General features: G+C 43.1%; 3 protein-coding genes across 6 annotated transcripts; 1 reads left to right on the top strand and 2 right to left on the bottom strand.

Moving 5' to 3' along the window:
• Nucleotides 1-348: 348 nt before the first annotated feature.
• On the top strand, nt 349-14,802 carry zdhhc14 (zDHHC palmitoyltransferase 14). The gene is made up of 9 exons (XM_080527702.1): nt 349-1,250; nt 4,184-4,344; nt 6,717-6,875; nt 7,610-7,747; nt 9,362-9,410; nt 10,725-10,827; nt 11,084-11,193; nt 12,252-12,354; nt 13,660-14,802. The coding sequence occupies exons 1-9, from the start codon at nt 1,009-1,011 to the stop codon at nt 14,059-14,061; spliced, it is 1,467 nt and encodes a 488-aa protein (XP_080383828.1). The 5' UTR covers nt 349-1,008; the 3' UTR covers nt 14,062-14,802.
• Nucleotides 14,803-15,403: 601 nt separating this feature from the next.
• On the bottom strand, nt 15,404-20,443 carry lgals8a (galectin 8a). 2 transcript variants are annotated; one of them, XM_080525482.1, is made up of 9 exons: nt 20,324-20,443; nt 19,102-19,190; nt 18,718-18,928; nt 18,113-18,232; nt 17,895-17,945; nt 17,656-17,682; nt 17,243-17,331; nt 16,966-17,131; nt 15,404-16,790 (listed from the first exon to the last, which is right to left on the bottom strand). In XM_080525482.1, exons 1-9 carry the CDS (start codon nt 20,360-20,362, stop codon nt 16,641-16,643), a joined length of 942 nt encoding a protein of 313 aa, XP_080381608.1. In that variant the 5' UTR covers nt 20,363-20,443; the 3' UTR covers nt 15,404-16,640. The 2 variants fall into 2 exon arrangements, with proteins under 2 accessions (XP_080381608.1, XP_080381609.1); XM_080525483.1 differs by lacking the exon at nt 17,895-17,945.
• A 521-nt stretch (nt 20,444-20,964) lies between these two features.
• On the bottom strand, nt 20,965-26,370 carry rrm2 (ribonucleotide reductase M2 polypeptide; the record flags this gene model as incomplete). Of its 3 annotated transcripts, none has more annotated exons than XM_080525368.1 (10): nt 20,965-21,117; nt 21,492-21,605; nt 21,701-21,805; nt 23,528-23,661; nt 23,776-23,870; nt 24,502-24,635; nt 24,996-25,112; nt 25,206-25,313; nt 25,922-25,996; nt 26,278-26,370. In XM_080525368.1, 10 exons carry the CDS (start codon nt 26,368-26,370, stop codon nt 20,965-20,967), a joined length of 1,128 nt encoding a protein of 375 aa, XP_080381494.1. The 3 variants fall into 3 exon arrangements, with proteins under 3 accessions (XP_080381494.1, XP_080381493.1, XP_080381492.1); XM_080525367.1 differs by having other exon boundaries at nt 25,206-25,346; XM_080525366.1 differs by having other exon boundaries at nt 25,206-25,352.
• Nucleotides 26,371-27,830: the final 1,460 nt, after the last annotated feature.

Genomic DNA, 27,830 nt, shown 5'->3' on the forward strand with positions numbered 1-27,830 from the left:
AAAACAGTAACCATACACAACATTATTCAAAGCATTTTCAGATGTACGTGAATAAAGACATTGCGATGTTTGGTCATCGTTTTTCCAAGCTTTTCAAGAAGATTGATACGTTGGATTTTTATTTACAATTCCAATAGTATGAGTGCGCGCGCATGTATACGGTCTTCAGTTCAGTAACGTGCTGCTGCTGTGGACGGTGGACTCTGTAGTAGGAACGTGAGGAAGGCAAAGCGTTCGTTGTTGCTGATCAGATCTATGATTCTATAAATGCATATGATCTTCATAGCAAAGCATTGGAATTGAAACAATGGATTGGGAGACAGAGGACGTGGAATGTATCACGGTATAGTTTCATCAACGATGAGAGCTGTGCACCTCCTCCAGGAAATCTAATCGCCGCTATTCTGCAGTAAAATGCACATTTTTTGATTTTGCGGATATATCCTCACTGGAGGGAAATGTCTTCTACTCATTGAGCGAATAATGAATGGGCGAGACATTGACCGTCTCTAAATAAGAAGTATTCTTTCTGAGGACACTCGAAGGACGTGCTTTTTAAAAGGTCTATGAGGTTTCTTCGGCTCGCTTGCTCTCATGATTTTTGATGGTGTTTTCATAAGTATGGCCACTTGACAGAAGCGCAACATCGGCTCGCTATCTATTCAACAAAATGGAAGTATTATTCAAACAATCAAGGCAATGATGGTTATTTTTTTAGATGACGAAGTCACAGCTGATCAGAGTATGCAAGATAAAAAAGACAACTTATTTGACAAAGTCATTGTCTACCAGTCATGTTTGAGCAAATGAGATGAATACTAAACGCATCATGTTTATTTGTATGCCATTTTACCTGACTACAACAGACCTATTCTTACTCTGACAGCATTGCATCATCATCATCTTTCATAATCGAAAAACAACCACGAGACGCTTGTCAGCAAACCATTGGATCAGATATTATCTTTGGTTGGATTCTCTGTATTGTGAAGAGGCGCTATTTGACAGATGCATCTGGGACTTGACGAGCCCGTGCGGGAATGCCAGTATAATCAGATCTGCACTCGCAACTCGTCGCCTATGGAGATCTCACACAAAAAGAAGAGGAATCCACGGAGGAAGTGGAAGATCTTTCCTGGACGAAATAAATTCTACTGTAATGGGAGAATTATGATGGCCAGACAGACAGGTGTCTTTTACCTGACACTGGTCCTCATCATGGTCACGAGCGGCCTGTTCTTCGCTTTCGAGTAAGTGTTAGTGCATTCTGAACAACAGTAACCTCCTCCGTGCTGCTGCCTGGTCCACCGTAGGCGATGCTGCACGAGCGCATATTATGGCGCGAGATGCAGGTTTCATGACTTCGATGTGGCCTAAATTACCAATGGTGCACTTGTCCTGGTTGTTCCATTTGTGCTCAGCATTTCTGATTACTTTGCCAAACTTCGGAGCAGTATTACACACACACACACACACACACACACACACACACACACACACACACTTTCTCTCTCTCTCTCTCTCTCTCTCTCTCTCTCTCTCTCTCTCTCTCTCTCTCTCTCTCTCTCTCTCTCTCTCTCTCTCTCTCTCTCTCTCTCACACTCTCTTATACAAACTGGGTCAGTGCCACCTGCCTGACTTGGAGGTTTTCTTAAATAGACATGCCCTATGGCCTGGACAATATCATGATTCTACCACCCTACTGGAAATGTGAGATTAGCAGTTAGTCAATTCTCCTTTAATACCTTCTCAACAAAACTACAATCTCAGATAAACTTACAACTAACAAGAAATGCATTGCAACGTACTTACATATGGAAAATGCATTCATTGTATTATAAGTGAGTTGCCAACTTGCAATGCAACTTTTTGCAACTTTGTTCCGCAAACATGTTTTGTTGATTGCAAATGTATTGAATTTGAAAGCATTATTTTAACACATAAACCAATGCAAACGGGACACATGACATGAATAATATGTACATACATTTCCAGTGTGGCAGAATCCCTTCATTTCACCTTTGCTTGCCCTCAACAGCCACCACACCCTTAATACGGCTGATGATCTTCGTTAGACAGGGTTAGTTAGACAGGGTTAGTTAGACCGGGTTAATTAGACAGGGTTTGTGCAATTTGACCAGAGTTAGTGTCGTCTGAACATTTTTTTTGCCTCACCCAGTGTGAGAGCCAGGCAGATGGAATGGAACTGTCAATCTTTGGGAATGCAGAGATCCAACGCAGACTCTAATAAGTCTTACTCAAATCTTTATTGGGCAACAACGTTATGTAATGAAATCAGTGTGCTCCATATTTGTGATAGTAATGAGTAACTTGTGTCTGAGGTCAAGTGAGAGTCTCCCATGTATTCCACAGTTGACGTAGGCTATTTCATTTCGATTCCCAGAGTTCTGACATAGCTGTTGAGGAACGTCAACACAAGGTAGTCTTGTGACGGCCGTCTGCAGAGACAGGACAAACCATCCCTTTCAAATCAACAGACCTTGTAGTCGTCCTTTGTGATGCTAGCTCGCAGGTTGTAAGATGTGGAATGCAACAACACATGTGGTAATGTTTCCATAGGGACTTCTATGGTTCTGCAGGTCTGGGCTCCTTCAGTCCTGGCTATATTTAGAATTTTGAAATGAACCTCAAATGCACAGCCTGAAAACAATTAAATTGCAGACATATTGAACACTGGAATACCACAGATGTACAGCTCTTCCAAGTCACACGGTGGGTTGCTCATAGATGATTTATTGAATTTGGAGGCATATAGTATGAATTTACTATATCGCATTACAAATGTATTTATTTGACATAAATCGTTATCTGAAAAGAGGAGAAAGGGATGACTGAGGTTTTCCAGTCTAGTCAACCCATCCCCCATCTTCTACTGCGGTCTTTCATTCCTCCCACATTCCATACCACAACTTCCAAAACATGGCACCCCAGTGTTCCCGTTACCAAGGTAACAGTTTCCTCTTACCAAGGTAACAGTTTCCTCTTAAGCTCTTTATGTCCTGGAGAACTGCTTGTATCTCCAAGGCAACAGGAGGAAAGTTGTCGATTGTCCTAGTTCGTTTTTTCTTCTTCTTCTTCAAAAGTTCATCAACCTTTGGAGCATGTTTACTAAACTGTAATGAGACTTGCATTTTCTCATTTCGGTTTTCCTGTTCCCAATGCTGAACACCATACATTGGAATGAGAAAGCCTGTTACTGTTATAGTACAACAGCCCAGTCTGACTAACTGTAACTGTAATTGTGACTAACTGTTAATTGTATTACTATTAGACTTTCATTCAAGCATTCCTCATAACAGACTCCTCCAGACTCAGTATTTTGTGTCCCTGCCCAACCTTTTACTCCGGTGTGAGTCTGAGTGCCGGCTGCTGTTGAGTAATGCCAACAACAACATTGGGCGATAACCTCCTCAGACACAATGGAAGACATTTTTAAACAGAATTACTTGGACATTTGCTGCTATTTCCAATCTGAGCATGACGGCCTGATAAGATCTCCCAGGCTTGGACTAATTCGATTCCAGCATAGAAGACTGACACAGCCGAAGTGGCAGCTATTACAGATATCAGTCAAAAGAGAGCATATTTTAGGAATCCCCCCCACTAGCCAAGAATAACAGGATCTTGCAAACCGTGGAACAGACCAAAACATGTCCTCTGAAAAGGATTGCAGACAGTTTTTGAAACCCTGACCAGAGTTAATGTTTAGTTTCACTGTATTTTAGTCAGCACTCAACAGCTAGTCAGCATGCTGACAAATAGTGTAGTAGAGTGTACTGCAGATGGACCTCAGTCCAAAGGAGGTAGTGGAGAGTGGAGACAGTGGTTGGATGTGGAAAGTGTATTGCTGGATGCACTGAATCCAGGGTCCCATATGAGAAGAATGAAGCCCCTGTTCATTTGAAGACATACAATAATGTGTAGATAACCATGAGTTCATATCTTTAATTTCTCTGCTTTGTTACGGATGCCAGTCATGTAAGATTCTGGGAAAATGTTCTATTTTCAGGACAGTGGAGTTGAGTGTGTAGAATTGTCATAGAAAGAACAAATGCATTTTCACTCTGCGGGGTGAGACCCAACTAAGGACTGTTTAATGTCATCCATACCCTAAAGCTTTCTTTTTTTCTTTTTTTTCTTTTTTTTTCTTCTTCTCTTGCAGCTGCCCGTTCCTGGCGTCTAATCTGACCCCAGCCATTCCAGTCGTAGGGGGGGTGCTGTTCTTCTTTGTGTTGGGGATGCTTTTCAGAGCGAGCTTCAGTGACCCAGGTGTCCTGCCCCGTGCTACACCTGACGAGGCAGCAGACCTGGAGAGACAGATAGGTAACTACGAAAACCGAACTCTGCTCACTGCAGCAGTTTAACCGCTAACCGTGTTTAGCTAACGTCAGAGGCGTGTATCTTGGATTGTTATCAATGTTATCATGTGTTTTCACCTCACCACAATCAAACACAGTCAATCGAGCTAAGCCTCTTTCTAAATGCTCTTTGTGTTTGCGAGATGATACGGTACTTGTTAATGATTGGAAATGACGTCAGCCAGAGCTGTTTTTTTACGCTGACCACAAGGGCATGTTGTTCAGACAAACTGATGAAGGGGCGCTTTGAGAGTTTTAATTTAGTCAAGATCTTTAGGCTGAATTATTAGGGCTTTCATTGAATGTGCATCAAAATGAGTCAGTGATGTTCAATGACAGGGGTGTTTGCTATAGATCAATCTGGTTGTATTGTGGGAACCATGTTTTTTTTTTCCCTGCGAACCCTGAACACAGCAATCCAGACCTTTGGTTGGTAACAGTCCTGTCAATCACAAGAGAGCTTTGAACTGAGGGAATGACCAAATTTGGTAATGGCTCTGTGTATCGTTCTCCAGCTTTCTTAGCAGGAGAGAAGACCTATCTTGTTTCACCACCTCAACTGTGTATACAGCTTGCGAGGAAGGATGGAAAGAATGTACTGTTATTTTTACCTACTTTTGGTTGTTTACTGTCTGTGCTCAGTCAATATTCACTAGAGCAGATCTTGAAATAACATCCCGTCTTAGAGTTAAGGATGACGGTGCTGTGTATCTCGACAGACTGAGAAATAGGTGCTTATTGTCCTCAAAATCATATCTTTGATTTTGATGATTTGACATTTTATTTTAGATAGGTAGAGCATCATGTTTTTTATCTCTCAGTCCCTGTATCAAAAGCTCTAGCTACATCTAGATTGTAAATGACTTTCTTTGTCCTCTCTTGTATCTCTCTCTCTCTCTCTGTGTCTATTCCTGTCTGCCTGACAGTCTAGCTTTCGATCTCCAAAGTATGTTTTCAATTTTTATGCTGATTTTTCTTTTGCTTCACACAAATAACTTGCAGTCAAAGGAAACCTTCTGTCCTGTTCCTCTCTCCTTCTCTATACCCGTCTCCTCCACAGTATACATTGTGAGTCCTCTGTCTATACGATTGGCACATCCAGTTAAAAGAAGTAATCTCCTCCCCTTGCGACGTATACATAATGAATGTTTGGTTCTATACTGTCAATGGTTTTTTTCTCCATATGCACAAACTGTACGGTAGTTAATTATTTAAATCCAGTTCCATAGATGGTGATATTTGGACACTTGGTTTAGCTCCCACTTTGATTCGAAAATAATTTGACAGTGTGTAATTTGGCTTTTATTAACTCAGATTGTTAACTTTTTACACCCGGTTTGAATTAAACGATAAACTTTGTGATTGCACTGTGAAATGTTCACGAGCAATGACACACTATTAAAACAGTCCAAGACAGCAGTGCTGACACCAGCAGACTGGAGCCTCACACTGGCCCCACCAGGAGCCCCTCTAAGGTCCTACTAAGAGAAATAAATCACTACATCTCACTCAATGAGGTGCAGCACACCCCACTGTCTCCAATCTGGAGGTAAAGGAGTTTGTGTGCGTGTGCGTGTGCATGTGTGTGTGTCGTCTCTGTCTTTGTCTCTGGGTAAAGTGCTGGGTCCTGCTGAGGCAGATGAATAATGTAATGCCAAGTAAACACAGTGCCACTCTGCCCCTGGGGGCTCACCGCTGTAAATTGCTTCAGTGAGAACGCCAGGAGAATGTGCTGACTGAAATAGATCACGCTCAGAAGCCTATGTACTGTGGTAGTGTTATGGCATGACTTTGGTTTTGTTTTCATCAGATGAAATAGAGAAATACGGAGCCAGTTAAACCCCTTTTGACTTGAGATGCATTTCTGTCCCATAAACACTGTCCTAGCAATAGGACTGTTATAGGGAAACAAATCATGTGTGTAGCTGTTGTTGTGAACTAAACAGGGTTCCCGCGCTGGTCTTAAAAAGCCTTAAAGTCTAAAATCCAGCAATTCAATTTATAAGGCCTAAAAAGGGCTCATTGTTTGGTCTAAAAATGAGGTGCTAGGTCTTTAAAAATGAGACCCTGCAAGGAAATCAGTCCGACCACATCTATTTACGCGGAAATGAATCAAGCTGGAACAAAAAAATACAATTCGCTTCCTTTTTTGTCTGTATGGCAGTGAAATCCCTGATTTCATCACCTTGAGGATGACAAAAAGCTATCACACGGTGTCGCGAATAGGTCCAAAATTCTATTCAAAGAGGTCTAAAAAAACGTCTAAAAGGGTCTTAAATTTGACTTGTTGAAACTTGTAGGAACCCTGACTAAAACTTTTTCCTGTCTGGCCCCCAGATGCAGCAAACGGCCCCAGTGGCCCGGGCTACCGGCCTCCCCCGAGGACCAGGGAGGTGGTCATTAACGGGCAGACGGTGAAGCTCAAATACTGCTTCACCTGCAAGATCTTCAGACCTCCACGAGCCTCTCACTGCAGCCTGTGTGACAACTGTGTGGGTGAGCGGACCTTTACGCAGGCGGGGAAGAGGGGAAACGGACTGTTCCATATGTATGACTGAACCTAACCGCTCTTTCTCCTGATTTATCACCCTCACCCCCCTCTCTCTCTCTCTCTCTCTCTCTCTCTCTCTCACTCTCTCTCTTCACTCTCTCTTCACTCTCCTCTCTCTCTCTCTCTCTTCACTCTCCTCTCTCTCTCTTCACTCTCCTCTCCCTCTCTTTCTCTCTCTCCCTCTCCCTCTCCTTCTCTCTCTCCCTCTCTCTCTCTCTCCCTCTCTCTCTCTCTCCCTCTCTCTCTCTCTCTTCACTCTCCTCTCTCTCTTCACTCTCCTCTCCCTCTCTCTCTCTCTTCACTCTCCTCTCTCTCTTTCTCTCTCTTCACTCTCCTCTCTCTCTCTCTTCACTCTCCCTCCCTCTCTCTCTCTTCACTCTCCTCTCTCTCTCTCTCTCTTCACTCTCCTCTTTCTCTCTCTCTCTTTCTCTCTCTCTCTTCACTCTCCTCTCCCTCTCTCTCTCTCTTCACTCTCCTCTCTCTCTCTCTTCACTCTCCTCTTCCTCCCTCTCTCTCTTTCTATCTCTCTCTCTCCCTCTCGCTCTCTCTCTCTCTCTTCACTCTCCTCTCCCTCTCTCTCTCTCTTTCTCTCTCCCTCTCTCCCTCTCTCTCTCTCTCTCTCTCTCTCTCTCTCTCCACTCTCCTTTCCCTCCCTTGTCCCATGTCCTCTCTCTCGCAGAGCGTTTCGACCACCATTGTCCCTGGGTGGGGAACTGCGTGGGCAAGAGGAACTACCGCTTCTTCTACCTGTTCATCCTCTCCTTGTCCTTCCTCACCGTCTTCATCTTCGCCTTCGTCATCACCCACGTCATCTTGAGTAAGTAGCACGGTCAGAGGCCTCACACACTCCCCAAATAAACAAGTGTTTAGAGCCCTGTGACACACAGTGTTTTCCTCCTAATGAACGCCCCCATACACCGTCAGATGACTGGAAAACCCGTTTGTGAGGAACACGTAGATGATCAAAAAATGCATAATGGTGTTTTCAGTAATGGACTTGTACCTATTCCTCTCCACTGTACCTCCGACTCGCTATTTTCCCTCGTCATAGACAGTACTCACTAGTTGTTGATCCGATAGATTTCCCCACATTGTTAAAAACCTGGTTCAGTAGCCTGTGCACTGAACAGCTCCTTCTTTGGCCACTTAATCTCTGTAATGGATGAGATGGAGCTCTCCGATCGATCAGCTTCCCTTAAACCCCTCCCCTCTTCCCAGAGTGCTGCCCTGTTCCCGAGTGGCAGCGGAGGCTGTCAGTGAAGCTGCTGACGGAGCTCTTTCTGTAGGAGATATGGAGCTGTGTTTGCGAGCTGCGGGCCTCTCTACTTTAGCTACATCACAGATCAATCCATCCTAGCAGGCAACGGCAGGGGAGCGTAGAGCCCCCCCAGCCCAGGCACCAATCCCCCCCTACACGGCCAGACCTCAGTTATCTGGTTGTTACTAAACCAATACTCAAGCTGGCTTTTTTTCTCTCTAGACATTGACAACAGCCCGATAATGAGTGGATTATCACGATAGAGCCGTGTGTGATCAGCGGCAGGTTCAATTGAATACAATCTCAGTGGGACCTTTTGATTTGTGTGGTTAGTTTGTTTTCTAGCGTCTCTAGTGTGTAGAGGAGGAGGAGGAGGAGAGGCTTTCATACCGCAAACTGTCAATCAATCATTCACTGCTGCTACACTGTACAGGGCTTTTGATGAAGTGAGTAAAGAGTTCTTGTTGGATTACTCATCTGATCCCCCTTATTGATCCCCCCTATCGTTTAGGCCCGTAGACCCTAACATTCTCGTCAGATCGTGAGCTTAGAATTGTTAGGTTCTATCTCCGTTTAGGGTAGTTCAGAGATATTGAGCGTCAAAGTTTTTACATTCCATTATGTTTTGTGAGGAGGAACCTTTGTATTTTATGAATTACTAACTCAAAAATGTCAACATTTTTAAAATAACACCACATAGGCATTAATAAACACCATCAGATTATGTAAAAAAACTCGAGATGGAGATAGAACCTTATAATTCTAACGTCACGATTACCATTCTCTAGCTTTCACTGGGTTGTTTGCTGTATAAGCAGAGTGAGTTGTTTAGCTGGAGTTCCCCTTTGATGTGTTTTCTCCTCTCTTAGATCTAGATTAGAAGTTCCTAGGAGGGCTAGCTAGTTGGCCGCTGGTGTTTTTCAGACATGCAGGAGTTCATTGACTCGGTCACAGCCATCCCATTTCACCCTGAGAACAGACCACTTCTTGTCTGGTGTTGTTGCTGTGAGCTATAAAAAGAAGCAGCGTTCCTATTCCGTGACTCTAATTCGGCGTGTGGTAAATGATGCTTCTTCTTTACCCAGGAGCTCATCACTGTGCCTTTGTGGTTCTTTGGTGGTTTTCTTTTTTCGTTCTTTTTTTTCTTCATAAAACAAATGCCTATTTTTGCAGGATCCAATCGGACAAGCTTCCTCAGCGCACTCAAAGACAGCCCTGCCAGATATCCTTTCCATGAGTCCAACTGTCTCTGTCTTTGTGTTGAATTCTTTTTATCTTTTTTAAAAATATATATTTATTATATTATATATTATATTTGTATATTATTTATATATATATATATATCAGCCCAATATTGATATGCCCCCAAATAGAATTACTTTGTGTATACAAACATCATAGATAACCTAGTGGTGAGTTCAGATTGACTTTGTGGAATAGTCTCAAATTGATGTCCTTTCTGTCAAAATAATTCTATTTTGGGAACGTGTCAATGGTGTGTTTTTTTAGTAACATTCTGCGTTAAAGCAGAACACAGTATGGTCTCTGTTGATATACAGATAAGATCGCCCCTATCTCTTTACTAGCTAGCTTTGGGTCACTGCTGGGGTATAAGCCAAAAGGTGACCATACACACACACACACACACACACACCCCAGAAGCTCAGAAAATATGATTATATCATGTGTGGAAATTCTCTACTGTGAATTGGAGAACAATCTTTTGGTTTCGTATGAGAAGCAAGCTAGAGGGAATATCGCTTCAGTCTGAAGTAATAGTATTTCCATGAGGGAGCAGCAGCAGATGCATCGCCTCTGTTTTCATTGAACTCCAGCTGCCCTGCAGCCTTATGAGGATCATGCACATGCCACACATCACCCCCCCCCCCAGTCACCCTGCAGAGAGAACAGACCTGAGACACACTCGAGGAGTGCTAAATGGATGATGGGAAGAGAGGGAAGCGTGGGTGGCGTGCCTGTGTATGTGTGTCTTCAATGTGTGTGTATGTGTCTTCAATGTGTGTCTGTGTGTCTTCAATGTGTGTCTGTGTGTCTTCAATGTGTGTATGTATGTGTGTATGTGTGTCTTCAATGTGTGTGTCTGTGTGTCTGTGTATGTGTGTCTTCAATGTGTGTGTCTGTGTGTCTGTGTATGTGTGTCTTCAATGTATGCTACTTATATCCTGTGCCTTTTACTCACGTACCTGCGCGCCAATGTGTGCGTGTGTCTGTTTCTGTATCCGTTGCTTGTGTTGGTTGCTTGGTCTGCGTGTATCCACATTGCCTGGAGTCATTCAGGACAGTATAGAGACTAGGACACGGTTATTTCATGTACTGCATGTAGAGCAAATCAATGACCGCGACACAAACTTCTGCTGGTCGATCGATACGTCCTACTGGACACTACCACGGTCAAATGAGTGCACCGCACACACACCCACATTAGATGATGTTCGCGTGTGCTCGCGAGTGTGTTGCTGCGTAGCCATGTGAGTCCCCCCCCTCCACTCCTCTTTCCTTTGACTGTGTGACTCACTGTGCTGGAGGTGGTGGTGTGTTTCTTCTCGGTGTGGTCCATTGTGGGCCTGTCGGGCTTCCATACCTACCTGATCAGCTCCAATCAGACCACCAACGAGGACGTAAGTACCCCCCCACACACACACACTGTTCTCATCCCCCCCTTTCTCTCACTCTGTCCCTGCCTGGCTATGAATGGCTGATGATATGTGTCCTGTTGTGCATTAAGGATCATTTCATGGTCGGTCACACTCCCTGTGATAACTTTAGGTAGATTTTTCACTCACACTGGTGAATTGAACACTCAAAGGCGTCCGTCTCTCATCCGTCATGTCTTGTCTGTCTCCGTTGCCGATTGCTGACGGGGTTGTGTTGCAGATTAAGGGGTCATGGTCGACCAAACGAGGGAAGGACAATTACAACCCCTACAGCTACGGGAACATCCTCACCAACTGCTGCGCTGCCCTGTGTGGCCCTCTCCCACCCAGGTGTGTACAGGCCAAGATAACAGCAAGACCCCACTTACGGTACTCACTACTGTAGCAGCAAAGGGGTTTAAGAGCTTCAGCTCTCCCCCTCTCTCTCTCTCTCTCTCTCTCTTTTCACTCTCCTCTCCCTCTCTCTCTCTTTCTCTCTCTCTCTCTCTCTCTCTCTCTCTTTTCACTCCTCTCCCTCTCTCTCTCTCTTCGCTCTCCTCTCCTTCTCTATCTATCTCTTTCTCTCTCTCTCTCTCTCTTCACTCTCCTCTCTCTCTCTCTCTCTTTTTCTCTCTCTCTCTCTCTCTGTCATGCCCCCCCCCTCTCCCTTTGTCTCCTCCTTTCTCCTCCTCTCGATATCTCCCTTTCCACATTAGTCAGCAGAAGCCACAGAATGAGCTCCCCCTTATGTGAATCAAACTGCTACTGTGTTTAATGAGAAGCGTTTTCAATCAAGATATTCATCAGGGCAAAGCAGGGAATAATTACACACACACTCGTTTTTTTGTCCTCTTTTCTACGAAGGCTGAAAGTGCCTTGTCTTCCACATTGTGATGAGCTCAGCAGATTGTTAGCATTCTCTCCGTACGGTTGGTTATTACGCCTAATGCAAATGGGGGATGCCTGGAGGAGATATGCCATTCAGTTGTTTGCCCCACAATACCCTCAGAGTGAATATGTGACTTGTTTGTGGTGGTTCTAGTGGAGGCAGCAATTAGGCTATCGTTGATTCGTTAGCTAGCTAGCCTTTTTCAGTAATCCTTTTCCAGATGGTGTGAGTTGAATTATGAGGTAAGGTTTGTTCAGTACTGTAGGTTACATGGGATAGGTTCCTCCTGGAATGTCACACCTCATTAACAGGTTTCCGGGAATGTGTTCTGGAATGTTCCGTAGACAGGTGGCTGCCATCTGCTCTGTGTGTGGGCATGCAAAGAGGGATGGATGGGGAACTGGAGACTTTACAGTATACAGCACACACACACACACACACACACACACACACGCACACTGTAAAGTCTGGCAGTATCACCACCTCTTTCCTCATGGTCCCTGTCATCCTCTATTCCCAGTCTTATTGACAGCAGAGGCTTCGTCCAGCCGGACACACCCCAGCCTGTCTCACACTCCAATGGAACTAGCATGTACGCCTCTACCCAGCTCCACACTCATATGGTAGGTGTGTGTGTGTGTGTGTGTGTGTGTGTGTGTACTGTTTTACAGTATTGATACTGTATCTGTCAATCCACTGTAATCATCATTTGGTGTGAATAACATCCTATGTGTAGCAACTGACTGTAACTGACTGTTTTCATAATGTCAAAATGCACTGATAGTATTTATGTCCTTTAGATATTGTACATTTATGTGGACATAAATAGTGTCTGTGTCTGTGCGTGCGAAAGACAGAAAGAGAGTCAACAACCTGTCCATAGAAAGCTACTTCATATTTAACAATACCACGTTGACACCTCCAGTATTTATGTTGACTCAAAACACTCTGAAAGTTATTTTCCCGCTAGAAGTGATTGGGCTCTCCTGGGAATACTGTTCCAGTGACTCACTCAAGTGCCCTCACTTCTGAGTAGCTCTCTGTTGTTGTTATTATACCAATAAAGCAGTCTCTCCTTCTGTATGTCATTATGGGGCTCTTGAACTCTCTCTCTCTGCCGGTGGTTACAGTCGACTCACTGAGTGGTGAGTCACCACTGATCCTGACAGCAGTATATTAATACTGTATGAACACGTGTGTTTGGATTCATCGATTCTCTTTCCTCGGTTAACTAAAACAGCCGTGATGGATGATGAAGGCGATCCCATCAACACAGCCATGTTTAAATCATTGGGGAGCTGCTAAATACTGATGCCTATTCTATGGGCAGAGATATCGAGCACTTAAATTAAAGTATTCAAATGTCAGTAATTCAAATTCAGTTTCTAGTGGCACATATCTCTGCCCATACTATTCCCCCTGCCGTATGTGGCTTTCTCACTATGATAATTTCACATCTCAAGCGGAAATAATCACTGTCTGTCGGCTTGTCATTAAAATATAGGCGCTAACGGGGAGAGCAAGTCAGGTTGGCACATGTGCCCGATGCCCACGCAGCGATTATGAAACTGAAATGTGTATTCATTATCATGGGAATGAATATTCCTTTAGATCTCTTTTAGGAAGTATTGAATACTCACATACAGTAGCGGTTCCTATTCTCAATGTAAAGAGGGACACATGCGTGTTCATGATTCCGTATTAATGGCAGATTTTATGTGAACACTCTACAAACTTTATTGTGGTTACTAACTTAATCTTTTTTCTTTCTTTTTTTTTCTTCTCTATAACTTTTTTTCTGTTAACCTTTTTGTATGTATTGTTTATTTTTTTCTCCCCTTCATTATTGCACCCTTCACTCCCTTGGTCTCTTTCTCTTTTTCTTCTCCCCTCATCTATCTCTCCCTTTACGTTCCCTGTCTCCTCAGTGTGCCCAAGATCAGTGCATTCAGAGCACTAAATTCGTTTTGCAGGCTGCTGCCACCCCCCTGCTCCACAGCGAGACAGTCATGCTGAGTGGAGGAGCCCCTCTACCTGGAAAGAGCTCCCTGGGGGGTCCCTGTGTCTCCCTGGCCCAGAGCCAGCCCTCCCTTCCCTCCTCCATCCCCAACCTGAGCTGTGCAGGGGAAATGCTGACCCTGAGGGACTCGGACACACACTGCCACCACCACCACTTTGTCAGCCCGGGGGACACCCCCTCGCCCCCGGGCCCGCTGCCCTGCGCCGCCCACATGAGCCATGGCCACCCTTCCCAGCTCTACAACCCTGCCAGCCAGGACTCCCTGCACGAGGACTCTGTCAGGGGCCTGGTCAAACTCAGCTCTGTCTGAGCCCCTCCTATCACCTCTTTCTCTGGGCCAACCACTCAGACCCTCCCTCCCTCCCCTCACACTGCCGGCTCAGGACCAAAGCCATACTTCCTGTTAACCCCTAACACACCCCACCACTACCCGGATTGTTTCCACCCTTTAAGATAAGCTATTCTAGTGCCAAACAGACTCTCAGAGTCTCTACTACTGCACTTGACCAGGACCAAAGTCACGCTTTCCAACTACCACCACCTCTTCACAATAGCATAGCCAACCGGGCTTCTATCAGGCCTGGATCTGTCAGCCTTCTGCCAAAAAACCCATGGACTTTGATCTCCGACGTTATTAAGGACTATGTATCTGGACCTGCGCTGCGTAATTCTCTGCCAAACTCCCATACTGAGGTTTTTATTGTGCGGTTTGATTTGCTGACATTAAAAGACAAATCGGGACATTTTTTTCTGGTTTCCCAGGTCACTGAATTAGTTGGAAAGACATGATATCAGAGCTGCAGAACTTGTTTATAGTTGTCATGTGTCCTAAGTCTGGTGATACTCCTTTGTAGTCATGGACACAGCCAACTAGTGTTGGGCTCTGAAGACGGACGATGTCACTTCCTCTTCTGGGGGGTTCTGTTGATGCTGTCATGGTGATCAGTCATGTTCATCAGTCCGTTCCGGTGTGACGCTGCATCACATTTGGTTTAAATGTGATGCCAAAACATACAGTAATGTGATTGTGCCAAGAAATTCTCATTGACTTCCAGCGGTTACATGAATGCCTGTGGATATTAATAAATTCACAACTTTTTATGCGTTGTGCATTTCATTAATTCATTACAAGATGAGGCATCAATGTATTCATGAATGAACGTTATTATGTCCTATTGGAAGTGTGATACTGTGAATTCCTGAAAGCAAGCCGATAGGTGATACAAGGCCTTGTTTACTGCGTATATATGTTTGCTGTGTTATGTTGATTGAAGGATAGGTTGTTGGCTGGTGAGTGAGGTGATCCTGATATCTACCTAGGTTTATCTGTGCTCTCTAGTGGATACAAAGAAGGCTACGGTTCATTGTCATCTTGTGGTTCAGATTTTCAAGAATACAAAATGGCCCAACATAACTCTAGTTTGGCGGCTATGGTGCAGGAGGTAGAGCCGGTGTCTAATGATCACAAGGTCGGCAGATCGGCGGTTCAAACTCCAGCTGCCCACATGTCGAGGTGTCCTTGGGCACTGAACCACAAATTGCTCCCAATCAGCGGGCCGGCACCTTGCATGGTAGCTTGTCGCCATTGATGTGTGAATGTGTGTGTAAATGAGAGGTCATTGTCAAGCTCTTTGCGCTATATAAGTGCAGTCCATTTAGCATTTAGTTTATTATGGTCATAGAAAGAATATTTTTCAAGGTACATACATGGCAAGTAGCAATGCTTGCGACCTATTGCTTATTATTGTTCTTGGTTTATGATATTAATATGTTTAAGAATCAAACACCACTTTGGAGGCATAAGGAAGGTCAACACACAGATGGCAGATGCACAAATTCTGGTAAATGTGGAAACTTGCATAGGAAAGTGGATGAATATATACCCAACGATTTGTTCAAGGGATAGCTCTAAGTCTAAGTACCTGACCCATGCTATAATAATGAATGTGTAATGCATATGACCCATTCCCTGATCTAATACGTGTATATTACACTTGAGTTTTGTTCAGCCAGTGTTATCCTTTACACGGCACAGATTTGGTCAGTTAGCAAGGGTAAGCGAGAGTACCACTCATAGGTCAAACTCTTGAGGATATATAAGGATACACATACAAACTCATGAATTAATTAATTTATACCGATTACAACATTATATATGTGCTTAGCATTAGCCCCAGGCTGATGTTAGATTGAAGGTGTAGTAGTGCAATAGCTTTGACCTGTATTATTATAATTACACAAAGCCTCCAGTCATATGTGATGCCTTGATGGAAACATGTATGATCATGTCAGATTAGTTTTGTTAATGTCAACTTGAAAATTCCCAAAAACAATGATGAACGTATTGCTATTCTGAACCCTTCATATGAACAGATATGGCCAACTCACATAAATACGTTTTTTTACAAAACTAAACACAATCTGCATCTGACAATGCTAGCCTGAGTTGCCTCATAAATGAGTCATCAATGACAGCCATTTCGATCAATGTATCTGTCCTGCTTATAATTCTAGCTCTACTCGACCAAACAGATTGGCACACAGTATGCCAATTTACATTCAATCCGCCTCAAAATGTGCCTCGTTTATACGTTTACAAAATACTTCATCAGTGCAATTTTCATTAGTGGGGCATCACGCTGAGAACGGAGTGAGAGGGATAGAGAGATAGAGGACAATAAACCCAAACAAAGCACTCGCATGCAGAGAAATATCATGGGCTGGACAGAGGACATGCAGTGGAATGGTGGTGCCGCTGCTGCTGCTGCATCCCTGCGGTGCTGCTCTGAGGCTCTGTCTGAGGCTCTGTCTATCTCTGAGTTGGAGGTCTCTCTGAGGGGGGGTGGTGGGGGTCAGAGAGGCTGTGTTGAGGGTCTCTTAGGGCTGGGGTCACCACAGCTTGATGTCCAGCAGCTGCAGGTCTCCTAGGATCTCCATCTCGTTCACACGCCTGAGGTCCTGAACTCGGTGCTTATAGTCCAGCTGGTGGACCCCGTTCACCGCAACCTTGAACTGCTGCACCTCGCACAGAATGATCATCTGGAACAAGCAAAGACAGGGAGGAGAGGATACAGCACTGGATGAGATGGGTGTAAATCATGTGAAATGTTTCTGACTTATTTGTTACCAAATAAAAATGTAACGTATGAATACTATCCCAAAAAACTATTTGCAGATATTCCTGGTTGACCTGGGATGACAGGGATGTGTTTACCTCAAAGTACTCCCCTGGAGAGAAGGGAAAGCTGGGAAGGGTGTTCTCCTCAGGGCCCCAGCAGTCTGAAAGGTAGGAGTTGCGGATGAAGACCTCAGCCTTCATGCGGGGGTTCAAGTGCAGCGCTATGTCCTCAGTGTTGCTGACTCTCAAGTTCACACAGAAGCTACAAGTTGAATAAAAGAAAACAACAGCATATGTTTGACAAGTGAAAGACATAGCACCATTCTTCATCAGGATTATTGAACTGTTCCTATATCTAAAAACCCTACAGTACCTGTGTGGGAATAGGCTGGTCTGCCCTTTGATTGTAATGGTGTGTCCAACACTCAACCCCTTCCCCAGTTTGCCCCTGAAGGGAAGGCTCTGCAAAAATATCAAACAAAACTATTTTGTTAGTAAGCCACACCAGTAATCCAGGCTCTAGGTGTCATAATGTGTGATATGGTGTTATCCTTTTTTCTCTCATCATCAATATGGATTGATGAAAAAGGATTTCAGGGAACAGGTGATACAACAACATTTCCAAAGCCCAGGGTCAGCTGTGCCAGCACCAAGATGCTTTTAGGACAGTTTAATTTTTAAATATTCAAAAATCAAGTTTGAATCATAATCACATTTGAAGCATTGCAGCCTTTTGCATTAAAACCCGATAGAATTGTCATTGAATATCATGGAATACCAACTTACCAAGTCACCTGACGTTGAAAGCACTACCTGTAAGACGAAAGCCGATATCATTAGAAATGAATTATCTCAAAAAAGCACCACCAAGTGAGTATTTGTGAACAGATGTCCCATTATTTCACGCCCAATGTTGTCATGCATAACATGTGATAGACTAGTAAAATGTTTCATCTATACAAATAAAGTTATTATTATTATTATTATCGGCATCATCTTCCTCTTGAAAAAGTCAACATCCTTACATTGTTTTGAGTGACCTTGTCCGCTACACCAGGTGGAGGTGGTACTGAGTTCTAAAATTCGAAGCGACAAAACACACTTTTTATCCAATTACAGGTAAAAACCTGTGTTCCCAAATAAGGTGTTTAAGGTGTTCTTAAAGGCATGCAAATGATCTGGATCTACGATGGACAACATTTGATACATCTGAAGGTTAGATTTGCAGTGCTAAATGACTTACAGAGTTTGCAATGAAGCCAATAGCCTGCACGCTGACTTTTCCCGAAATAGCCAGTGTGTCCACCTTATCCAAGTCCAATCTATGTTTATATTCCAGCACATGACCACCGTTCACTGCCACCTAGAGAGGAGATGGGGGGTGACAGTAGTATGCACAGTACAAACACACTGCACAGCAGGAACGACCAAGCAGAAAAAACACGAATAAACCCTCGGTGAGTTAATATGACAACCACCTCGGAGCTAAAGTGAAGTTTCAAAGCCAACCGAAAGCACTAAGGGAAGTGAAAATGACATTAGATTACTCTACATTATTTACAATCTAAGTAGGCTAACAGACGAGACGAGTTCTATCACATTTTTGCTTTTCCCCTGGCTTCTAAAACCCCACGCCCATGACATGAAGAGAAGTGAGAGTTGAATCTGTGCGCACCTAGTTTGTGCTGAATAGAGGTGGTCATGTGGAAAGTCTTTCTTTGAGGTGCATCTCCTTCTCTACAGAAAACGGTGTGGATACATTGGATGTGGACTCGAAAACAAAGCTGGGCCTCACTTCCAGGAAATCATTCCGATTCAGGTCTATTGAGCAGAAGGGCCCATCCTCACCTTGAACACATCTTTCTGCACCAAGAAGATGATCTCGAAGGTTGACCCCAGTACAAAAGGCATCTTATGTAGGATCTCCTCCTTGCCCCAGCGCTCCCTCTGCAGTGTATTACAGATGATGCAGGGAGACCTCTTAAAGCGGGGGTTAAAGTGGAAGGCTACATCAGCTCTAGGCTTTGCACTGCTCCCACATGTGAAGTCCACCTGGAACCTGGACACAACAGACATAACATACTGTAATGTGTGTAGCCTGTCAAAGTCTGTGTAGCGTGTAGTAACTGTAGTTTACTCATTGTGTGTGTATGTTTTTATGGTTAGAGGGTTAGAATTGGATATTGTTATTCAAATCATTCAGATTGTTACAACCCCACACTCATATCCTACCTTTCAGAATCACTGGGAACAGAGCCTTGAATGAGCACCATCTCCCCTTGCTGCAAACCTCCCAGGATCGTCCCAGCAAAGGGAATGGTCTGTCCAGAGGAAATTACACCCATTTCAAAGTTATGAAAGTGAAACACAGTGGAGGGCTTGAGATTGGTGTGATGTGTGTTATCCTACTGGGAAGGCTCAACAAAGTATATACAGTACAGTGGGCACCCTTGGTTTAAATGTCTGTTACAATGAATCTCCAAGTGATTGAACGCAAACCTGAACACTAAATGCTACAAAGTTAAACATGACACCATTCTGCAAATGTTAAAGCATGGTTTCCTTTTGTTTTCATTTTCACCAGATTTCACCAAATGATAAAAAAGGAAAGGGGACCTGTGCAAAAGTTGTAAAAGTAGCACTGACTAACACTAGTATAGGCTCAACTTGTCATTCTCCTGGATAATGAAACAGCAAGCCAACTAATGGGACTTCCAGTATTTTTTTTTATAAGAAATAACGTTTCGACCTAGAAGACAGTTGACAAAACGACGATGCGCAAGGCCATGGCGCAACATGCTCCTGGCTGGTTCCCTGTGTTGCTTTTCCGTGCTGACGTTAGAATTATAAGGTTCTATCTCCATTTTTGTCAATTTTGTTTTTTACATAATCTGATCCATTAGGTGTTTATTAATGCCTGTGTGGTGTTATTTTTAAAATGTTGACATTTTTGAGTTAGTAAATTCATAAAATACAAAGGTTCCATCTCACAAAACATAATGGAATGTAAAAACTTTGACGCTCAATATCTCTGAACTGCCCTAGACGGAGATAAGTCACCATGGTAGCTAGCAATCTATTTCCTTAGCAAACACGAAAGCTAACTTATTTGCAATACAGCGCCCCGCCACCATGTCGGCGCAATGCCGCAATGGCCGTTAGATATTAGAAATGACACAAACCCACCGAGCGCAGCGCAGCAGAAACATAATAGTACCGTCAAAGTTTGGTCGAGCTGGAGGCAGCCGCCTCATCATTATCTAGGACAAACCCTGCAACCGTCTGATGTAAGACATTAAATGGCTGTTTAATGCCAGGCCTCACAAATATAAGCTACTGGATTCAATGTTCAATTCACCCCTCGGTCTCTCAATCTAGCATCTATTAGCTCGTCAACAGTCCCGTTGTCTTACATATCAGTCAAAGCTCATGCTCAAAAGTAGAGTCATCTTACCGGATTCAAAACCGTCTGTTTCGGGGTTGTAATGGACATGTTAGGACAGGCGGTATCTCAAATCAGGCCAAACAAAAAAGTCCCGAGCTTCTCATTTAGCAGTTTCGTTTACTTCCTCATACGCAACCGATGTACAAAACATTCCAGTAGCCAATGAAACTCGCCTAGTTCGCCTCGCCCTGTTGACTAAAACTGCGCGGGTTCATATCCACTATGCCTCACGTCACATTCATGCAGCCCACGTTAATTTAACAGGCACAGTGATGCTTTCACCATGCAAAGACTGAACATATAAGGATCAAACGTCAAAAAACAAGAGACAGTTTCGAGAAGTTACAGTATTGTATGCATACAATCTGTACAAAAAGTTGGAGTACCACCATTTTAAAAAAAAAGACCACTCATGTGAAACACAGCATTGTTAGATTTTTTAATTTTATTACAAAATCTAGATAAAACATCTATAAAACACATACATTAAAATAAAACCAAGGTTGTACTGCAGGTAAAGTGGGTTGTGAATTGTTCTTGGGGGTGTCCATACATCAAACAGCAGAATATTGGGAATGGTATGTACATGGTCTGGTAAGTCTATGGATCACCTCTTCAAGTGTTTAAGTGTCATATTGCCCTCTTGGGGTTTAGAAGTCAGCATCCAGCGTGAAGGTGTTGTCTGTAGTGCCAGACATTATACCCATCCTCTGGTATTCTCCTACCCTCTTCTCAAAGAAGTTTGTCTTGCCCTCCAGGGAGATGTTCTCCATGAAGTCGAAGGGATTCTCTACTCTGTAAATCTGCAAGAGAAGTCAAGTGTTACTTAAAAAAAATACAAATAAAAAGTTGAGGGCAAAATCAATTTCCCTTATGTTTACAGGCAAGGCTCAGTCAGGCGTCAATATCGTGTTGGCACCCCCAGTCAGCAGACCACATGCCTACTGAACTGAGAATCAGCACCAACACTCAGCTCCCATTATCAGCTGAGGTACGTACCCCTGCGCGTCTCATCATCGCCAGAACACATCTCCCAATACCATAAGTCATTTACGCATTTGCATGGACCAGTCCCAAATACTGTTCACAGCACAATATCATTTTCGGAATTATAGTTCTTACTTTGTTTTAAGCAATTCATGTTATAAAAGAAGTATACAATTTTCACACATCATACCTTGTCAAAGCCCAGCTCCAGCATCAGCCTGTCAGCCACAAACTCGATGTATGTCGCCATCATTTCGCAGTTCATGCCAATCAGCTTGACTGGCAGGGCTTTTGTCAGGAACTCCTAAAAAAAGTAATTTAAAGAAATGTATAAATCGTAAACAATTTGTCTTTCAAAACCAATACCCCAAGAAAAACCCAATTGGTTAGTCAACAAACCTGTTCAATCTCTACTGCATTCCTGATGACATTTGTGACTGTGTCCTTTGACGGCTTGTTCACCAGGTGCTTGAACATAAGGCATGCAAAGTCACAGTGCAGACCCTGGATTGAGAAACACATAAAACTTAGTTAGTTTAACCACAATAAGTGAGAGTGCTGAGCTAGGTCATCACAAATTTGCCAAGAGCAATCAAGACAGTTTAGAGAAGCCAGCTGGTCAATGCAAGTCACTCAAGTTAAACCAGAAGCACATTAATAGTCAAATACACAACTGAATGCATTCAAAGACCTTGAGGACAATCACATCTACAGACAAGGCTCAGTCAGGCGTCAATATCGTGTTGGCACCCCCAGTCAGCAGACCACATGCCTACTGAACTGAGAATCAGCACCAACACTCAGCTCCCATTATCAGCTGAGGTACGTACCCCTGCGCGTCTCATCATCGCCAGAACACACATCTCCCAATATCATAAATCATTTACGCATTTGCATGGACCAGTCCCAAATACTGTTCAAATACACAACTGAATGCATTCAAAGACCTTGAGGACAATCACATCTATCATGCGTGTACACATATGTGTACTCATATCCATGAGTGACCAGACAGGACACATAATTAGGGTTGGGTATCGTTTGGGTTTTATCCGGTACCGGTACCTAACCGATACTTTAAAAACGGTACCGGTACCAAAACGGTACTTAATTCGGTACTTTTGATTTTTTAAAATGACATATATATATATATATATATATAATAATAACACGGTCGACAACATTAAACAGCTTTTCACTTTTTTATTGCTGAGGCACAATATTATTAGTTAAATATACACTCAAATTAAAATAAATGAAAATAAAACTCCTGCTGACTGAGGCACAATATACATATATATATATATATATATATATAATATTACAGTTAAATATACACTCAAATAACAAATAAAACTCCCACCTCAGCAATTATTTTGCAAAAAGATCAGCATATTTGCCTTCTCTGGCAAAATACGACACCTCTCTTGACTTTTTTATTGTCATTTTGACTTTTTTTTTGTTTTGACATAATTGTCTAATGGCACAGATTTATAAACATAAAGTAAACAAATATTGTTTTCACGTCACTTTACCTGAAACTGAACGACACAGCGCGGAGCGAATTCCCTGGTAAAACTTTTCTCTCCCCCCGCTGTCAACGGGAGTCGTCAACCAGGAAGCGGTGCTGAGAGAGCAAGACACGAATCTACCGGCATTTGACTGCCGCTGGACTGAGGAACACCATAGGCACAGCACATCGCCATAATAGCGATAAAGTGCGAATGATTTTAAGCATTTTGAACTTCGCGTTGTTTTCGTCGAGTCGGGTGAAATGCAGCCACACTTTAGAACGCTGCTTCATTAGGGCCTTCGGCATTCTCGGTGACCTCGTAGCTAGGCTAGCTAGCGAAATTCGATAATATTATTATGATTATGATGATGATAATAATAATAATAATAATAATAATAATACAATAATACAATCACTAACTATATTACTACACTTACTATAAACTCACTCTTCTTAAGTTCTCAACACAACTGCTCACCTCACTACCACGACACGCACTGATTGGAAATTTAACAGGCGATGTCACGTCACGACTCAAGTCACGTGTGGTTGACTGTTGCATGACACCGGACACAAAAGTACCGAAATGAGGTACCGAAATCTCCTTTGCGATTCGGTACGGGTACATACCGAATGTAAAGTAACCGGTACCTACCGGTACCGATTTTCGGTACCCAACCCTACACATAATACACCAATATCAGAACACGCACCTCATCTCTGCTGATGAGCTCATTGGAGAACGTCAAGCCTGGCATAAGACCCCTCTTCTTCAGCCAGAAAATGGCAGCAAAGGATCCAGAGAAAAAGATGCCCTCAACAGCTGCGAATGCAACCACACGCTCACCTGGAATATAAACATCACCAGTTACTCAGACAGATCAGACTGACGGATGCTTACAATGTCAACCTATGATCAGGGAAAATATGGTGGGGAATTGTTTCTGAAATGATTACATACCAAATGACGCGTCTTTGTTGCCGATCCAGTTCATTGCCCAGTCTGCCTTCTTCTTTACACTGGGCAGGGTCTCAATAGCATTGAATAGGTATTCCCTGTAAAAAAAAAAAAAAAAGACAAACTGAATAAATAAATCCCACCCACTCCCCCCAAGAAATCAATTTCCCTTATGTTTACAGGCAAGGCTCAGTCAGGCGTCAATATCGTGTTGGCACCCCCAGTCAGCAGACCACATGCCTACTGAACTGAGAATCAGCACCAACACTCAGCTCCCATTATCAGCTGAGGTACGTACCCCTGCGCGTCTCATCATCGCCAGAACACATTTCTCCCAATACCATAAGTCATTTACGCATTTGCATGGACCAGTCCAATATCATCTTCGGAATTATAGTTCTTACTTTGTTTGTTTTAAGCAATTCGTGTTATACAAGTATACAATTGTCACACATCATACCTTGTCAAAGCCCAGCAAACTAGCAAGCCCACCCACTCCCCCAAGAAATCTATTTTACAGACAAGTAAAGAGCACTGGATTGGTCGACAATATTGTGTTGGTACCCCCCCCAGTCAGCAAACCACATGCCTACTGAACTGAGAACTAGCACCAACACTCAGCTCCAATTATCAGCTGCACTGCTCATAAATTGCCAGAACACATTTCTGAGTGGGCAAAAGAATGGTGGGTGGACTGAATTAGAATTAGGAACTCTGACAAACACTGACCTCTCCTGTGAGTCTTTAATGTAGGTGTTGATGAGTAGGCTGTACATCTCTGAGTGGATGTTCTCCATGGCAATCTGGAAACCATAGAAGCATCTTGCTTCCGTCACTTGGACTTCCTGTGCAAATCGCTCCACCTGGTGGCAGAAAATAAATTGTGTCAAACAGTGAATTAGACAGCCATGTTAGAATACAGGATGACTGTAAATCTGCAAGAGAAGTCAAGTGTTACTTAAAAAAAATACAAATAAAAAGTTGAGGGCAAAATCAATTTCCCTTATGTTTACAGGCAAGGCTCAGTCGGGCGTCAATATCGTGTTGGCACCCCCAGTCAGCAGACCACATGCCTACTGAACTGAGAATCAGCACCAACACTCAGCTCCCATTATCAGCTGAGGTACGTACCCCTGCGCGTCTCATCATCGCCAGAACACATCTCCCAATATCATACTGAGAAATAGTTTATGTAATATAAAGTTCCATGTGAAGACACTTACCAGATTCTCATTGACAATGCCATCACTAGCAGCAAAGAAAGCCAACACATGTGAGATGAAGTATCTCTCCTCATCTTTCAGGGACTCCCAGTGCTGGTTGTCTTTGGAGAGATCAACCTGGAAAGGAAAAGCATTGCTCAAGTATATCCATAGGAATTAGGAAATATAAATCAAACTACTCAAATGTTGACGCACCCAAGTTTAATTTACCTCTTCAGCTGTCCAGAATGAAGCTTCTGCCTTCTTGTACATCTGCCAGATGTCATGGTACTGAATGGGGAAAATGACGAACCGACGTGGATTTTCCTTAAGGAGTGGCTCCTCTGTAATATTCCTCTTCTCATCTTTGGGCTTAACCTTAATGAATAAATGAATGAATTAGCGGTTATGCAGTCAGAGCATTAAAAGAGGAGCACTAGTTTAGAGTAATCAGAAAATGGGGGGGGGGGCGACAAAAAAGGAATTCGCAGTGATGCATCAATACATGTATTAGGCCCAATATCAGGTTTACAAGCATTATCCATTTACCAAAGCTAAGTAGCTACATTGGCTGCAAGCTGAGGTAAATGAAGCTCTCCAATGAGCTGCAATGATGGTGCCATATGGGACAAAGACCCCTTCCGTAAAAATCGGGTTGGAAAGCCAGCTGACCAATTTGCTCGATGGTCAACTTAACTACCATTATGAAACAAATGCTGAACGGTTTCGCTTGTGTAAGTAGCTATGCTAGCTAATGGCGACGCCTTCAACAAAGCAAACAAATGTTAGCTGTGTCATTGACTTGCCAGCTAAGATACTGTTGGCGCCAAATCACCACACCGACATTTCACATACCTCTTTCCATACTATTAACTAACTAAGCTAAATCACAGCTATGGTAAATGTGGTATAGATAGCAAACAGATTATTGTCTGAGGTAAACTCACCTCAGTCGCAGAATCTTGAAAGATTTTTCGCGCGGTTTTGGTGGCCAAGATTCTGGTGGCGTTCAGGCTTGGAGGCTGGATGAAGAGACAATACAGAGACAACGTCAATATCTCGCTACTTTACAGCGAGTCGAGTTAAAATACATCAACGAACAGCTGTTCTGAATTAAAGAAAGATTGAGCTGGTCACACAAACACTGGCTAACCAGTAGTCACTAGGTAGCTAGCCAGTTGAGCACTATGTAACTTTTTCTGAGGTAAAGATGTGTTTTTAAGTCACTGGCAGGCACTGAAGTTAGTTAATAAGGCATCAAATACACAGAATAAACAGTCCAGAATTAACTCAACGAACTTACCGTGTTTTCTTTGTCGACGAGGGAAAGGCTGTCCATCTGTGCGGTGACGGGATTCTCATTCTTCTTACCGAGAGGAGAGCGAGTGGCAAGCATTTTGTACGAGAAAGTGTATTAACAATAAATTAAAGTAGATAAGTTATAAAAACAGAATAATATACTTTTTAAAAGAAAAAGACTGAACACTTCTAAGACTACGGCGCACAACTGCGTTCCCTTGGTAAGACAGAGCTGGAACTACACAGATGATGTGAGTTTCCCCTATTTATTGAAATCTTGGCGGTCGATTACAAACAGCCAATAGAAACAACGTTTTTGTTGGGTATTTAAATGACCGAGACGTTGGAGCCAATCATATTGCAATTCACTGCCGTGAGTCACACCAAGATTGCGGGAAATTTAAAAGCTTTGTTCAAGGTTACAAAACCGAGGGAGTGTTACAAAACGTCACGATATGGCGCGTAAATACAGGCAGTGCTATATAATGTAGCTTTTGAGCAAACTCATTGTTATATAATAAAATATAAGCTACAATAAGCTACAATGTCCTTAAAAACACATTAGCTAAATAAATACAGTTTAGACAATCTGCGCCTTCAAGCTAAATCGCTACTACACTTCCTTGTTTTTGACTTCACTCGCCATCCAGCCACCACGGATACAAGATACAAAGGTAAAGCTGATTTATTGTCATATGCGTTTAAAAACGTAACAGCAGCTGTTGCTTCGTTACATTCGTTGCTTTCTACCAATACAATAGTAATAGCAGCAAGGTTTCAAATGACGTGGCATTGTAACATGATGTTTGCAATAATGACCTTCCACAATAATTGAGCTAACCTTTAGATAGTTTTCGTCAGAAATCTTAACACTGAGGATATTATGAGTGAAAACATCTCTGGATGAAAGTGTTATGGAATCAGGAAAGAGTGGGATGTTTATAGGCGGAAGATGGAAGATAGCCTGCAGGACAACAGCGCATGAGCGGTGTGGAGCAGTGTGAGGAAGATCACTGGCTACAAGCAGGCTTTTGCCAAAATAGAACATTTGTGTATTCTCAAAACTCTAACAATGTTGCAGTATCAACTATAAGTTTACAGTATGACTCCGGGAAGCTGGGTTGTGAGTTTAGCCCAATTGGAGCTCATTGGATAGACACATGTGCATTTTGTCCTATTCTAATACAATGATTGTGTAAATTAAATATGATGTATTCACAGTATGGTATTACAATATGGCAACATCGTTATACTGTATGTACCATAAAATTGTGACCTGTAAGCGGGGACGAGGACAGTACCAATGCTCTGGGCCTCCTCTATGACTACTATAAGGTGTCTCACTGGCTCTCTGTCTCTTGCTCTTTAATAGGTGTTTAATAGCTGTTGCAGGGGTGGTGGTGCATCATATGTATTTTAATAATATGTTTTCTTCTTCTAGGTGCCAAAGGACAAGAGATCTACAGAGGTTTAAATGGGTGATGCTGATCCAAACAGAATGTAATGACCCTGCATCAGGCCTTACATAGACAATGGACGACTCTATTGAGGGATGTG

Source organism: Nansenia antarctica, assembly GCF_963989245.1.
Source record: "Nansenia antarctica genome assembly, chromosome: 3".
NCBI lineage: Eukaryota > Metazoa > Chordata > Actinopteri > Argentiniformes > Microstomatidae > Nansenia > Nansenia antarctica.